The sequence below is a fragment of the Acomys russatus genome, chromosome 7 (assembly GCF_903995435.1).
Source record: "Acomys russatus chromosome 7, mAcoRus1.1, whole genome shotgun sequence".
Classification (NCBI taxonomy): domain Eukaryota; kingdom Metazoa; phylum Chordata; class Mammalia; order Rodentia; family Muridae; genus Acomys; species Acomys russatus.
The window spans coordinates 55614257-55631534 of NC_067143.1; the positions used below are offsets into that span (position 1 = coordinate 55614257).

Genomic DNA, 17278 nt, shown 5'->3' on the forward strand with positions numbered 1-17278 from the left:
TATCCTGAAGGATGCATTCCCACACTGCACTGTGAGTTTCAAATTGTGCTTTCTGGATGACAAGCAAAAACTGAGTAGCTGCTCACCAATACACTAACCATTTGAAAATATTTTATGTAAAAATAGCTGACTTTTCCAACTTCGCTTCATTTTCTAATTGGATCATTGGTCTTTCTGAAATGTATTTGATGATGCTCTTTACATATTCTATAGATAAGTTCATTGGAGCAGTATGTAATATTGACATGCAATTGAGATGATATTGTTCCTAATCAGTTTATATTCTTATTTTTATGTAGGTCCTATATCAGTTATGTTGTATTTTTAGGTGGTATATAATTTTAAACATCCTTAAAATCAAATTTAGAGAGAGGATTTTTTTAAAGCCCTTTAACTTGTATGGTATTTATTCAACTAGCTTGTGTCATATTTCTTTCCCATTATATGCTGTTCCCATTACTGTTCAGACTCATGTTACATGGACCAGAGGTGCTTGCTTGGTTTGCTTGGTGATTGCATTCCATTTGTAAACAGATCTGTTGATTTATTTCTCTATTACCAAGTCAGCTGCCTAACCCAATAAAATAAGAGAAAAATAGCTAAAAGAAAATATTTAGAAAAATATTTGTGGTTATATAAACATAGCATTTCTATTCAATCCTATGAAATATTCATATTCTAAACCAGAAAAATGAGAACCCAATAAGATACTTGTATTTTCTTTTTATTAAATATTTTACATATACATTTTTATTATTACGCATATATACAATAAACTACCTATAGCAAGAAGAACGATGAAACCATCAAGAATTATATATATTATATTCATAGTGTTTTGGCTATTTGTATTTGGAAGTCTTGAAAAAAAATCTTTCCTATCTTGGTGAGTCTAAAATTATGAATGTAAATCAATATCTATCATATCTCATCATTAACAACCTAAAATGTCTATCTAGACCTAAAAACATCTTAACCTCTAAAGAACTAAGCTTCATTGTAAAACTAAACTATCTGGTCTTCAACCCCATCAAAGAAGAAATAAAATTAATTATTTGAGTATGCAGGGAGTGCAGGTTAGCAGCTTACCAAACGTGAAGATGACAGAGACAGTTTACTCCCTGAACAATCACCCAAAACTCTCTATAACATTGGAGCATCATCTTCAGTCTTCTGGCCCAGTATATCTGACAGACATATTTGGGAGGCAGGAACTACTAAGGACTTGCTTACCCTGTCTTGGCAGAGTTTGGCCATCAAGTCGGCCTGCATCCAAGCTTGCCTTTTTTTAGGCAGAATTCTATCTGTGATAGAAATGAGGACATTTTGACCAGTGGTACTTGTATTTTCAATCAAATAATTTGAATCAAAGTTACCACCTAAAATTAAATTCAATAACTTATTTCTAATTTTATTATCTTCATCAACATATAAATAGAGACAGGACATCATAACTGACTAAATGTAATGGTAAAGATGGATGGCTATTTACTAAGTGTATATTTTTAAAAACCTGCCCTTCATGTTATCAAAACAGCATCTAAATACTTATGTTTATGGCCAAGATTAATTCTGCTATTAACTTTGGCCAGAGAAGCTTTTTTCACAGAGACTCATATACTAGTGAGGGTGCTCAGATAAAGCAACTATTAACTACTAAGCCTATAGAATACCTATAGTATCCCCTCAAAGGCTCATGGAACATTGCAGAAGAAAGGATGGGTCAACCATCTGTTATTGCTAATCTTGATTGTTTCTTTGACAACTGCTAGAATCAACTAAACTCCAAGATGCTGGGCACGCTTGTGATTTGATTTTCTTGATTGGGTCACTTGAGGTGGAAGGTCTATCTTAAAACTGGCTCACATCTTCTGGTGAGATCTCAGATAAAAAGACATAAATGATAAGTGAAGGCTTTCGTGGAAACTGGGACAGAGGGGAAGGCATCCTATTGGGACTCTAAATGAGAGACGCATGGGAGAACAGCAAAATAAAAGGACCCAGAGGGTCCTAGAAATCTACAAGTAGAACAATATGATAGGCAGATTTGGGCCCAGGGGTCCCGCTCAAACTAAGGCACCAGCCAAGGACAATACAGGAGGTAAACTTTAAACCCCTTCCCAGATCTAGCCAATGGTCAGAATATTCTCCACAGTTGAGTGGAGAGTGTGATACGACTTTCTCACGTACTCTGGTGCCTCACATTTGACCATGTCCCCTGGAGGGGGAGACCTGGTGGCACTCAGAGGAAGGACAGCAAGTAGCCAAGAAGAGACTTGATACCCTATGAGAATATATAGGGGGACGTAATCCCCCTCAGGAACAGTCATAGGGGAGGGGAATAATGGGAAAATGGGGGGGGGAGGAATGGGAGGATACAAGGGATGGGATAAACATTGAGATGTAACAAGAATAAATTAATAAAAAAAAAAAGACATAAATGAAAAAAACTTTTGCTCTTTGTCCACTTGTACTCACTCTTTCTGGCAAGATAATCTTTCCTTTTGCTGAGGCACTTCTTCACTGGTATTAGAACCTACTTCTTCAAGTTTCCAACATAGGCTGAGGACCAGCAAGTCTTTTAGGGATCCCCTGGGACTCCAGCACCATAATGGGCTACTGAGATATCCGATGTCATTGTATAGTCAGAATTCTCTCTCTCTCTCTCTCTCCTCTCTCTCTCTCTCTCTCTCTCTCTCTCTCTCTCTCTCTCTCTCTCTGTGTGTGTGTGTGTGTGTGTGTGTGTGTGTGTGTCTTGTCTTTAATGGTTTACAGGCTGTGGTCTGACTAGTCCAACAATAACTGTCTACCAACGGAAGGTCCAAGAATCCAGTAATTGTACATTCCATGAGTCTGGATGTCTCAATTGGTCTTCAGTATATGCCAGAATATCCATGAAATTGATTCACCAGAGAGAGAGAGAGAGAGAGAGAGAGAGAGAGAGAGAGAGAGAGAGAGAGAGCAGAAGAGAGCAAGCTTCCTTCTTCTATGTCCTTCATATAGGCCATCAGCAGAAGGTGTGGCCCAGATCAAAGATGGATCTTCTCACCTCATAAGATCTAAATTAAAAGTGAGTCACCAAGATAAGAAAAGGTTTTCTTCAAGGTTGCCAAACATAAATAGCTAAAACACTATGAATGTAACATTAATATAATTCCTGATTGTTTCATGGCTCTTCTTGCTGTATATAGCTTTTTATATATGTGTGTAATAATATAAATGCATATGTAAAAAAAATAAAAATACTTTTTAAAAGTGGGTCTTCCCACTTTCAATAATTTAATTAAGAAAAAAAAATCCCTCACAAGTGTACCCAGATGCTTGGGCTTTAGTTAATTCCAGATGTAATCAAGTTGACAAACAATAATAATCATTAGAAGTCCACTCTTTGTCACCTTGACACACAATCATATCTCCTTAAATGATGCTTAATTATAACCCTTATTTCTGCAACTGGACAAATGACTTTATCTGGTATTTATAACTACCTTCATCTGTATTTACTTTACCGTCATCAAGTACTTCAGCAGTCTTGGCCTTTTTCCTGGAGGAGTGAGACACGCCTTTACTCCTTTGCCCTTTGTCTATGGACTTTGTCATCCTGCCTGGATTACATTGTTGTAGTTTCTCACACACTGTAATCAGAGAAGACAGTAGCACCAACAGACATCTTGAAGGATCTCCTGCACTTTAGACAAAATCTTTCTATGTCCATTGTGGATAACCACCCCATTTTCCCTTGGTAATATAGATCACCTCCTCCTTACATAGGTTTTTTTTTTTCATGTTGGCTTGAATGTAGAACCTAAAGTGGTCAAGGAGAAGTCAGAGCTTCCAATTCAATAGAATGTTTGTTGTGTACACTGGAAGGAATGGTCCCCAATCTATAACTATCCCATCTTTCTATCAGGGCAGCTACTTCAGGATGATGGGGAACATGATAGGGCCAGTGGATCTCATTACCATGGGTCAACTGTCACACTGTGAATTGAGTTCTTTATTCAGAAGTAACTCTGTGTAAAATACAATGATGGTGTATAAGGCATTCTATAATTCCATACATGGTAGTTTTGGCAGAAGTGTTACATGCAGGGAAGAAAACCCATAATCAGAATAAGTAACTATACCAGTAATGACAAAGCATTGTCATTTCCATAGATGAAGTGGCCCAATGTAATCAACTTGCCTTCAGGTCACTAACTGGTCACCCCCAGTGAATGGTGTCATATTTGGGTCTCAGTATTGGCCTCTGCTATTGACACATCTTGCACTTAGTAGCAGCTGTAGCCAGGTAAGCCTTGTTGAGTGGAAGTCCATGTTGCCAAGCCCATGGATAAACCCATCTGTACCATCATGGCCATTTTGTTCATGAGTCCACTCATCAATGACAGGAATGCCTGGGGACAGAGTCTCACTGTCCACAGAACAGGGCATTCTATCTACTTGATTATTGAACTCCTCCTCATCTGCAGTTACCTTTTGGTGAGCATTTATTTACATGGGACACAAGTATCTTCATATCCTTGCTCATTTGGATAAATTTAGATTTGTCCACATTTTCCCCAGATGGCCTTTTTACCATTTTTCCAAACATTTTCTTTTCAATTCCCTGACCGTCGAGCAAATCCATTGGCTACATCTCAGAAATTAGCGAACAATTGGACTTCTGGCCATTTCTCCTTCTAAACCAAATGTACGACTATGTATATTGCCTAAAGTCCTGCCCACTTTGAAGCTCTTCCTTCACTTGTGTCTTTCAAGGTTGTCCCAGAAAGGGTTGGTAATGCTGCAGCTATCTACTCTGTGGTCACACCTGCATAACATGCGGAACCATCAGCCCTGGTCTTCTTTTCGGCAGTCATCTGGTCATAGGACACACACCATGAGGCTCTAGCTGCATGAAACATATGTGATTGGCAGCAGGCAGCATTGTAATGGCAGTAAAATTTTAGGCATTTGGGCAGCTTCTTCATGCAACTTGTTTGTGCCTTTCTGAGCTGCTCAGGCCAGATCATCTACATACCTACCTCCATTTGATAATAGATTGGTGTTGAACACATACTATTTTATGACTTGATTGGTCAGATAACACACGTCCCATGTTGGATAGCTCAGGTTCAGTTGTAACTTTGTGGCCCAATGTCAAATGTTAAAATTCTACTAAAGTCTAACAGCAGGAAAAAAAAAATAACTGTCTACAGATGATGATAGAGCCTTGCTCCAAAATCTCAAAGGTCTTTTCTATGATTCACTAATAGATGCCTGCCAAAGACTCCAAAGAGCATCCCTCTCTGCCACTTACACTTTAAGTACCATCAAGTCTACTGGAGCACATGGTCCAAATGCTATAGAAGTCTGTACAGCAGCCTGAACCTGTTGAAGAGTCTTCTCTCATTTCAGGCCCCACTCAAAGCTAGCATCTTTATGCATCACTGGATATATAGCCCAGAGTAACACATCTAAGTGAAGGATGTGCTGTCTCCAGAATTCAAATAGGCCCACTAAATGTTGCGCTTCTTTCTTGATGGTGGGAACAGCCAGATGTGTTACATTATCCTTGATCTTAAAGGAATGTCTCAGCATGCCCAACACCTCTGGTCTCCTAAGAATTTCAGTGAGATGGCAGACCCTTGAATGGGAGAGTATTCCATGTGGGAAGCATATTGGGAGTGTTATAATAATCAGAAAGCATATGATGAGGATATTAATGTGAAAAGTCTTCGAAAATAGGTTCTCAGTCCCGAAAATCAGCCATGACATTTTTGTTGTTGTTATTTTGTGACATGATGTCTCTATGTAGTCCATTCCCGGTTGGCCAATAATTAGGTAGGTATCTCAGGCTAGTCCTGAACTCATGGTCCTATTGTACCAGCCTGGCATTCTGGCTGAAATACTGGTGTGTTCCTGGATGCTTAGCTACAGAAGATATGAACAGTACATACACAGAACCAAAAGTGAGATCAGTATCCAGCCTCTAACTTTCATCTTACATTGGATTCCACTAAGCCATAGGAGACACTGTGCTCTATGCTACAGCCTCCTGGTGTGAACAAGTCACTAAGTGAAGACTAAATGAGGAGGAATTTTAAATGTCTAACCATTTATTCCAGTGTGATGTAATACTTCAATACTCTTCCATTCTAATGCACCTATTTCTTTAGTAAACACAATTTGGCTTAAATTGTTTCCTTCACCTATACTTAAAAAAAAAAAACTCAGCCTGTAGCAGGAATGTGTCTGATGGCTTAGTCATCATAACAATAGTACAAGTGTCTGGGTAGGGTATTATTATAAGGTACCTCTTATTTCAACAAAACAAATCCTTGCTCTCTGTTAATTTACAGGTATTTTCCATTTCAGAGGGAAGGATTTTGATTTATTAAAAACAGAAAGAAACAGACCTTCCCGAAACTCCATTGCAGTCCAGATACCTAACAATTCTGTTGATGTTTCTGTATCATACTAGAAATAAATCACCCACCTAGCAACAGGGATGAAGTCAATGCTAGAACACAGAAAGAAACATTAGAGACTGCTAATAAAAGTCTCATACCCCCAAGGCTCAGCAAACACACAAGGGAGGAAAATACAGAAGGAAGGGAGGATATGAGAAGTGGGGAGGGCAGTGAAGGAGATGGTGAGCAGGCCAAATTACAAATGATCCCTGAGGAGATGTTTCTAAAATAAATACCCCTACTCTCCAGGCTTTTGTGTAGCCTCTTAAAAAAAAAACAACAAGAAAATAGATGTTATGATCAAATCCTTCCCAAAGCCAAATATCTGAAGTTCCTTACAATGTCACCAAAGAGTGGACAAGGTCAAAATCTCAGGTCAGTGATATTTTCCTCTCTGGAGTGTTACTTCAGGCACCAGGGCATAGGGAGATGGCTTCTCTGCTACAGAAAAAGAATATTAGTGCATGCCAAACTTTGGGGACAATAGTCATGAGTCCTAAAAACTTTCAAACACCTCTACATTGAGAGGAAATTGGCTTCTAAAAATGATGTGCCACACAGCCTGTGTGGTTCAATCATCTGAGAAAAATGCTTAAGTTAGGGATATCAGATAGTGTTGGGAATACAGGAAAGCTAATTCATCAATGACTCTTAAACAGGACACAAGCGGTATCCTGTGCATTAGACTACTTATTAAGTATTTGGAGTGTTCTGGGAAACAAAACAAAAAACAAATAAATTTGAACAGTTTTGAAAAAGAGAGTGAGAAAATGAACAAAAATTCAGAGGAGGGATGAGGTGCTTCAAATAGAGGACAGAGTGTCAGGACAAAGGGAGGTAAAGAGACCAGAGGGAAAGTTGGTGTGTTTGTGAGATATGCAAGCCTGAGAGAGGTCCCTAGAGATACATGGAGACTCATAGTTTACAGGGAAGAGTTTGAAATTTCCTCATCAACAAAACAATCCCTCTCTGAAGAAGACATCTTGGAAAAGAGAGTGAGTGGCTGAGTGCTTGAGGAAAAAAGTCTTGGACCTTTTAACAACTCCTCTACTCTGCCCAGGTCTCACAGATCAGCATGTCTACCACAAAGACAGCTCGGAGGAAAGTGAATAGAAGTGCTCAGTGTTTGAGTAAAAAGAGAAAGACAGCAAGCTGGTTTTTACTGCTACAGATCCAACTTATGCCATTAACTTGCATGATGCACATTGGATAAAAAGGACGTAGGTGCTTGGTTAGTAAGTCTCATCCATTCATAAATTATATGAACCTGATATCTGGAAGACATAGAATTATGTAAGTATTCTAAAAAATAAAGTGACTGTGTGAAATCGCAGTTGGCTGACAGAGATGAAATCCAGAATTATCTATTCCCTGCATTTCTGTCTTTGTAGTATCTTTTCCATGTTGCCTTTGTTGTCCCTTTTCTGTGTTTTCTTGTTAATCCTTCTATTGACGCTTATATGGTATTAATGTAACAACAGAAATGGTCCTACTGCAACATCCCCGATTGTGTTAGGATGAACTTGAAATTTGCAAAAGAATTTAAATATCTTCACTACAATAAAGAAAACTGTAACTCTGTAGATAATAGATACCATAATTAGATCCACTTTGGTAATCATGTCATAAGTTATACTTACATTAACTCACAATACTGCGGAAATCAAACACATAAAAGTTTTATTCACCACTCTTGCACTGTTAACCTTCCGTACTCTATATACTTCTGAGCCTTTGCTTGACAGGCAGGAATTAGCTGTTTCTGTGTTTCTCGCGTGTTGAAAAGGCCCCTCTCTGCCCCAACTTCTCTTAATGTAAACCTTATAAGATCAGTATAGTCCCACTCACCACTCCTCAACTTATAGTTGGCCATCTGGGCACACTATTTGTTGCTCAAATAAAATCCAGTGTAGTATTTTTTTTTCTTAAAGTCAAACCTCCTTGAGTTGTTTTATATTCCCACATAGGCTTCATAAAAATAGGATTCATAAGAATATCACTTTAAATCTCAGGATAAATGCTACAGATGCGTCTCTACTGCAATGTCTGTAGTGACAAAAATTCAAAGTGATAAAGCATTCTCTTTGCCAATTGTAATCTGTTCTTGTACTTAGCGTCAAAAGCGGGATGAAGATGGAACTCATTAGCACACTTTATTAATGATAGCCTTAGATCACATGTGGCTCCTATAATCACAAGTTCACTACTATTACTAAGAAATAGTAGTAGTGGAAGACCAACCAGATTCTGAGGAGTGAAGTTCAGTAATCTGGGAGATATGTTTTCATGATGACAATGTGGTACATTAGTAATGTCAATGAGTGCACCAAGATATGGTTTGCACAGAATGTGAGATGCACAGTCCTCACAAGATGCAAAAGAAGGTTACCACCTTCTCTTTGGCTGGTGCCAGAAGATGACTGCCTGCCTCCAATGCTACCTCAGAGTTCTGAGTCACAAAGCCTTCTCAACTCTTTTGAATACCATCAGATTCTTTAGTTATTGAAGCATAATCCATGTGCCCATGTCTAAATAATCTATATTTAGTTGGTTTCTGTAAATACCTGAAACGTAACAATCATTTTTCTGGTGTTGCTACCAATAGTACCTTCAAGCAACTATCATAGACTTTGTTTTATTGTATATTTTTTATGTGTATATTATAAAACTCTGAAGCTTTGGGAAGAGCTCACGGGAAACTAAAGTATTATACAGGTCAATATGTGGAAGTTCATTTGTTTTGGAGAAACAAACATACAGGTCAGTCTTAGGTCATTTTTCGCCCTCCCAAGAATCTCTAGATCTTTATCATGTAAGATTACTTGTAGACATATTGGATACATCCCCCCCTAAAATTAACTGGTTATTTTGTTTATTTACCATTCTCTTTATACAGTTTTGCAGTCAGATAGTCACACCTGGTCTTCAAACAATGCATAGATACTTTCTGGCATTCTGTCTCATTTACTGAGAAAAATCTTTGGGTCTTTTCTAAATACCAGCATTCAAGATGAGGAGTACCATGAAAAAAATCCTGTAAGTACGAATACTATTAAAGCACTATAAATCAATTATAGTGATTTTATTCTTCATTTTGTTTGGAGGATAGGATTTACAAAGATTTCATCAAAGTCCTCTCTTCTACATATTTCTAATGTATACTCCAATTATGTGAGCGCTGAATAATGTACAGAGCTGTTATTGACATATCTTGTTTCCCCTAGAAAGCGACCAGGAGTCAATGAAATGCCATTGTTTTTGGAAAGCAGGACCACTGAACATCCACACACCACATAACGTCCTCAGGAGGTAAATCCTAAAGAACTGAATTCAGTCACCTTACCTGAAAGGGATATTTCCCTCTGCAGTGCCTATAATGTGGCTCAACACCTCCTCCTCCCCATTCCTGCTCACTGGGTTCCCAGGTCTGGAGAAAGCCCATCACCTCATCTCTCTCCCATTGCTGCTGGCTTACATCTCCATTCTGCTTGGCAATGGCACCCTTCTGTTCCTCGTTAAGGATGACCGTAACCTCCATGAGCCCATGTACTATTTCTTAGGGATGCTGGCAACTACTGATCTTGCAGTAACTCTGACTACCATGCCCACAGTGCTGGGCGTACTATGGTTAAATCACCGGGAGATTGGCCATGGTGCCTGCTTCTCTCAGGCCTACTTTATCCACACTCTCTCGATTGTGGAGTCAGGGGTCTTGCTTGCCATGGCCTATGACCGTTTCATTGCCATTCGCAACCCGTTAAGATATACCACCATCCTTACTGACACTAGGGTAATGCAGATTGGCATAGGCGTATTAACAAGGGCTGGACTGTCAATCATGCCAATAATCATTCGCCTGCATTGGTTTCCCTATTGTCGATCCCATGTACTCTCCCATGCTTTCTGTCTGCACCAGGATGTCATCAAGCTAGCCTGTGCTGACATCACATTCAACCGTCTCTATCCAGTTGTGGTTGTATTTGCAATGGTTCTGTTAGATTTTCTAATTATCTTCTTCTCCTATGTTTTGATTCTCAAGACTGTCATGGGCATCGCTTCTACAGACGAGAGGGCCAAGGCCCTTAACACATGTGTCTCCCATATCTGCTGCATCTTAGTTTTCTATGTCACTGTGGTTGGTTTGACATTTATTCACAGGTTTGGAAAGCATGTTCCTCACGTGGTCCACATCACAATGAGCTACATTTATTTCCTTTTCCCCCCTTTTATGAACCCTGTCATCTATAGTATTAAGACCAAACAGATTCAGAGTGGTTTGCTCCGTTTATTCTCCCTACCTTGTTCTAGAACATGACTCTGACTGCTCTCTGAGAAACAGATTCTGGAAGGTGGGCAGACAATATTGCAAACAAAAACACCCGTGCAAAATACTTTAGTAGATTGCCTCTGCTGTTTGATTCCCTACTAATTGCTTACTAAGGCCTCTCCTATTTGATGGCTATTCATTATTGATTTGGTATGACATAATGTATTCACAATACTAAATACTATGTCAAGACCTCACTCTGACGTCAACTGTTCCCCTTCGGTAACTTACACCATTTGTTGAGTTTGTGACACATGACATGTGCATACAGTATAGGTCATACTTGTTTGAGTTAAAGTGCATCATTCTCCAAGTGGTCCTCACACACTGTCTCCCCTATAGCTAAAGGATTTAGTAATTTTGTTCATATGGATCTGGTTAGTGGTTCTAGAAAACTATCTTGAGTGAAATTAGCCAAACTTAGCTGCAATTCAGGATGAATTGGGAAAAGCATATCCTTGAAAAGTCTGCTCAGTTTCAGTACTGATCAATTATTTATCAAGTAATAATACAAAAAAATAACTATTTTATGAAAGAAATGAAATTCTAGTCAAGATAACCACTATCCTCCTAAGTTTTGTCTCAAGCACTACTGAATAGACATAGGTATTTTTATTTATTAAAGTGATACAAAAAGCCCTATTTGCAGGACAGCTTGTGAGATGTGAGATCTGGTACACAGAATCCCAGAGCATGGCATGGTTCCTCATTTGTCTGGGATGGAAAGATGAGGGAGAAAATGGTCAGTGGTTATTACTGAAAGAGACATTTTCTTTTCCGTTTTCAAATATCTGTCTGAGTTTATGACCTCTTAAAGAAACGGTACCCATAAAAAGGATAACCTTTAAATTTACTGCCCCCCCAAAAAAAAATCATTCTCATGAGCAGACTACGAGGCATAAAGTGGTAGGATAACACACAGCCATTCCCAAGATGAATCACTGACTCTCTAGGCTCTGTCATACAAGCCTTCAAAGTGTCCTATATTGGCAACATCTACTCTCAAAAAGAAGTGATAATTTTCTAGAACTTCTGGGATTTATGACTAACTTAGTAGCTTAGAGAAAAGGAAAACAATCTTTACAGCAGTTTCCAGTCTACTAAGGACCTTTATCTAATATGCCCATTGAACTAACTTATTTTACATTGTGCTTCTGCAACTTGGTTTTATGTTTAAATTTTTGTTGTAAATGTCATGTTTTTTTCTTTAATATCTCCAAGAGTTTGATCCTTAGACAGGGAAAAATAATATAAGCCCTATAACCGTGATACAGATTTTATCAAATATATTATTTTTAATAAAATATAATTTTTATTAAACCAATGAAAGTAAGTTTAGGCCCTGTCTGTGTGTCTGTCTGTTATTTCTTGTCTTTGTCTCTTTTATTTGTCTTATAATGTTTTCCAAAATATGGACAACCTAAATGGTAGCATCATCTAAAAACCTCAAAACTCTCAGGGCTGGGATGTAGCCCTGTTTGTGGAGTACTTGCCTGACATACATAAAGCCCTTGAATCAACCCTGAACAGCACAAAAATGGCACAGAGTGGAGATGCATGCTTACAATCCCAGCACTTAGGCGGTAGTATCAGGATGAGCAATAGTTCAAAGTCATAGAAAGCTTCAGACCAGCGTGTGAAACATGAAATCCAGTCTCAGAAAAAAAAAAAACTAGTTTCATTTTTTTTTTTCCTTTCTCAGAACAAGTTCAGGGGGAAATCTATCCTCAATCAAAGTATTCATTGCTCCATTCTCCCTGTAGTTATTGTGCTCCTGAGCTCTGCTCTATCCTGCTATTAGGGATTGTATGACAGCAGTGTTTTTTATCAGCTCTATAACTAATATATATGATGGCTACACCTTGAGTGTGATTTTATCATTTTCATTTTCTATAATTCTCCATTTTTCTTTTTACATGGTTTCTAAATCTTATTAGGTATTTTCATATTTCATCCCAGGAAAGTGTATGTGAAAGGCAGCAACATGAAAACATGTCAGGCTATGAGAAATTTTCTGTAAAACTTTTGGGAGAATACTGAGACAAGACAGAACCAAAGAAAAATATTCAGTGGCCACATAAAGTGCAGGGAGGTCTGCGCCTAGATTGTGGAGCAGAACTTGAGATAAAATATCAAAGCTTAATAGCCACAGGCAGAGTGTCACGGTCCCAAATTCTACAAGAGACCACCTTGTGGAATCCCAATCTCTAGTGTTCTTTGTTATGTATAGTGTAAGTAGGTAACAAAAGATCCCCAAACCAGTTCTCACAGTTGGGGGAACAAGGAGATACTCATGCTGTTGTGGAATTGTAGGGAGATGTTTCACTCCAGAAAATGGAGACAGTCTGGTTAATCCTTCTGACAGTAGGGCACGTTCACAAGGCTGTTGTTCATCTGGTATTATTGTTGAAAGGGCACTTCTCTCTTGGCTTTCACCATTTCGCCTTTGTACACAGGTGACGTAATGAGCAATATGTATCTGTACACCATGACGTAATGAGCAATATTTCTGTATACTTCAAAGTACCGAAAAATCGAAAACGTATCATCATTCACAGCTGTACCTCAGGAAGATGCAGCACACACTTTAACACGCTGGACTCAATGAACACGCTGAACACGCCGGGCCCTCTCTGAACACGCCGGGCCCTCTCTGAACACGCCGGGCCCTCTCTGAACACGCCGGGCCCTCTATGAACACGCTGGGCCCTCTATGAAAGCTTTTGCTCATGTCTCCTGATACATGTGAATACCTGTTAGATTTCTCAGCTTTCAATACAGACAGATGTTCATCCTCCACCTTTATCAAGGTCAGACTCACTCTCAAACAGGAGAATGGGCCAAGTGTCTATAATAACAGTTGCTACAGCGTGATAAGCTCCCGGGGGTCAGCATCAACGTGCAGCTCCTGCCAGAGGCCAGCTGAAAACACAGAAGCCATATGTTCCTAGATAAAGTTAAGGGCTCAACGATAAATAATCAATTGTTTTGAGATTAGTTCACAAATTAAGCCTTGAGAGTAGAATAATAGTGGGAAATCTGCTTAAACAAGCAGTGCAAATTCCTGTCAAGAAACACAGTAACAGCTTAGTCTCTATTGTTGTCAGTTCATAAGGCCAGCCCCTGCTTCCAGGGCCCAGATGGTGCAGAGACTCACTGTAATAAATTATTCCACTCCTATTTTTGCACAAAACCAGCATGCTGTAGACAGGTAAATTCACTCCTCCAACTATATTGCTGCATTGGAGACATCCAAGCAAGGTATTCCTGCTCTCCCACTTTGTGAGGCTTCCTGAGAGGTATGTGTGGAATCGCCAGCAGCCAGAGGACAGGAGCACAGCTCCACACTACTGCCTTGGTGACCAAGATGCTCCCCTAAGGCTTTTAGAGACTTAGACTCTGGCCAAATGGGAGTTTGTAGCTTCAACTCTCAAAACAATTTACATGGCCAGACAGTTCAGTGAATCAGAGATGGTTTTTTAAAAAAGATATTTTAATATAAGCTTGAGCATGAAGGATAAAAGAAAGATAGGCACTTGGAAGAAAGTGAGTCATGCTCAAGTCAGCGGGGTGTTTCCCAAAGGAGTTGGGGGGAATCAAATGAAAGTCAGATGCACTTAACTGCAGACACTGGCTTCTCCAAGAGTAAACAATTAATTGTCTTAAAATTAGCCGTAAGTACCACTTTGATGACTCTAAAGTTACATCTCAAAGGGTTAATTTGAAAAAGACATTATTTTGATATAGAAGTTAAGTAAGGTCTCTATAAAGTTGCTCTGTGAAGCTGCACAAGTGGCTCAGTGTGTGTCGTTTCCATGTGAAACTCTGCGATTCCTAGAAAACTGGAGGTTTGTGTCTGAGAAAGGACAAGAGCTGTGAGCAGTTGTTCATCGTGTTGAAAATCTCGCTTTGCTTCTGGCAAGGGTGTTAACAAGGGTCTTCACTCCCCTCCTCTCTGGCCTGCCTCAGAAAGGCAGGTGCTGCTTCTAGAAATAACTTCTTGCTGTAATTTTTTCCAAGAATCATCACCCTCTGATTAGCTGTTTAGTACACAGCAGTCATTCCTAGAAACATGTACATGCAAGCAACATGAAACATACTCAGCATGTATTTATGTATGTGTTCTTCTACATGTGTAGATAGCAACAATATTTAAAGGAGAACATGTCATTGTGAATTTGGGAAGGAGATGTGGGTAGAGACATGGGAGATGTAGGAAGGAGAAGATTTAGGATGGAGCGATACAATTCTATTTTAATTACATTTTTAAAACTTAAAAAAAATTATCAGTCCTGTATCACACTTGGTCTCCTCAAGACCTGTTTGAATCATATATTAATATGAACATATTTCATGGGAGAAATGAAGCCTGGAAAGATTAATTGCCTCGTTGGATTAATAAGGCTGGGATTCCGGCCAGGGATCTGAATTTATGCCAAGCAGCTCTTTTACACCTTCTGTTTCTTCCTGAGATGCCACTAAGAAGCTCATCACTGGAAAATATCCTGGTGAAAATTTGTAGACTTAGAAAATTATGTCTCTCTTTCCTTTCTTTTGAGGCTAAGTCAATATCATACCATATACTAATTCATTTTGATTACTCATCTGAGAAAATGTTTTTTTCTAATCTCTTACTTCTAACTATACTATCTTATTTCTGTGGAGGAATCGTTCCATTCTGTTGTACACAACATACTGCTATCTCTCCCAGAAGCAAGTGTGATCTCAGGACCATTTCTTTGTTTTTGTTTTTGTTTCTAAAACAAGGTCTCACTGCACAGCCCAGGATGCAGGAAACTTCTCATAAAATTCAGGCTGGCCTGGAACTTGCAATCTTCTTCTATCAGCCTCCCATGTGCTAAGATCACCCATGTGTGCCACTTTCTTTGACTCTAAACCCATTTCTTAATGATTCTTTCTCTCTTGTTTTATAGTTAATCATTACTCCCCCAGGTTCCAGGCAGACTGGCACAAAGTAAGGGACACAGTGGTTTTAAGGAGGACTCAACTTCAGAGACCTAAGGTTACCTGTCTTACTCTTGCAGGATTTGAAAGCTGGTGCTTCCTTTATTTCACCTATGTTCATGCCTTCCTGATCTGGGCTTTGACCTGATGCTGAACTTGAAGGAAAAAAAGGAAAACTGTCCTTTCACATGCAAATTTTTCTCTGTAGGAAATTTCAACTTTATTTGTAGAACCTGACAAATTAGTGTCACCTCCTTGACTATGGTTCTATGGGGACCTTCTATACACTTCTGAAGCTGATAAAGAAGAATGAAGGGAAATGATTTACAAGAATGTGGGATGACAAAGGATGCTATGAAAGATCTCAGGAATAAACAGCTTGCCTTGGCTTCAAAATAAATTAGTGCAAAGGCTACAGCTTAACTAGAGCCCAACTCTGGAATTTTACAGAGCCATCCTTTAAAAGTAAGACCTGACTGACAAGGAATTTAAAGATCTGCTTTCAAAATCTCAGAAGAATGCATTCTGCCATTTCTGGAGAGCTGTTTAGTCACCTGATCAAAATCCTTTCAATTTGCAGGTTCTGTAGACTCTATGTCAACTTACAACCCGAAAGTGTGCCATCTCTCCTCCAAATTTTCATTGAGATTATCACATATTTCTGTTACAGCCTTCTAAATACAACAGCTATTTCTATCATTCCTTTTAAGTCGTGTTAAAATATTTTGTTAAACAGACAGCAACCACTATAGAAAACTACAACCAATCTGAATACAAAGTTGTGGAGCCCAGCCCCAAAGGATACTTCTTCAAATTAACTCCTGAACCTTAGGCCTGCGGATCATTGTTGAAGAGGGACCAGAAAGACTGTAAGAGCCAGAGGACCAGAGAGAGTGCTGTGAGGTTGTGTCTCCTGGGAATATCAGAAGCCACACCCATAAAATCTCATCAACAAAGCTGCAAAAACATGAGCAAGCTGAACAAGAACAACAGTAATAGACATGGCAAAGTGGATGGGGGAAAAACAAGAGGCCTCAACCCTACACAAAGAACTACAGGCAACTAAGGAAAGCTGTGAGGGAAAAAAAATAGTCTTCCTCAGGGAGGGATGCAGCAGTTGGTTATCCAATACCAATGACCAGCCCTGAAAACATACACATGAGTACCATTATACAAATTGAGCAGATTATATTCAGGAATATATATGTGTATATACATATAATGTATGAAATAATAGTTAATGAAAAAAGAAGACGTGGATGTGAAAGAGGCAAGGAGGGACATATGGAAGGGTTTAGAGGGAGGAAAGGGATGGGAGAAATGATTATTACCATTATTATCTCAAAAAATAGAAGCAGTAATTGTTTAAAAGTTTTGTTAATTCTTTTAATGTCTACCCAGTATGAGCAAAACCTTTCTATCCCAGTGCGCCATAATAATGGATGTGCAGTGAGCTGCACTGTGATTGTGACAGACTTATAGCCACTGATAGTGACAAACCATCCAGGCCTTAGAGTAACTACCTCCTCCC

General features: G+C 39.0%; 1 protein-coding gene across 1 annotated transcript; it reads left to right on the top strand.

Moving 5' to 3' along the window:
* The first annotated feature begins 9828 nt into the window (after positions 1-9828).
* On the top strand, positions 9829-10770 carry LOC127192226 (olfactory receptor 51B6). The gene has a single exon (XM_051149549.1). The coding sequence runs from the start codon at positions 9832-9834 to the stop codon at positions 10768-10770; it is 939 nt and encodes a 312-aa protein (XP_051005506.1). The 5' UTR covers positions 9829-9831.
* Positions 10771-17278: the final 6508 nt, after the last annotated feature.

Coding starts and splice junctions, on each gene's coding strand:
- LOC127192226 (XM_051149549.1), top strand. CDS start 9,832: ATGTGGCTCAACACCTCCTCCTCCCCATTCCTGCTCACTGGGTTCCCA.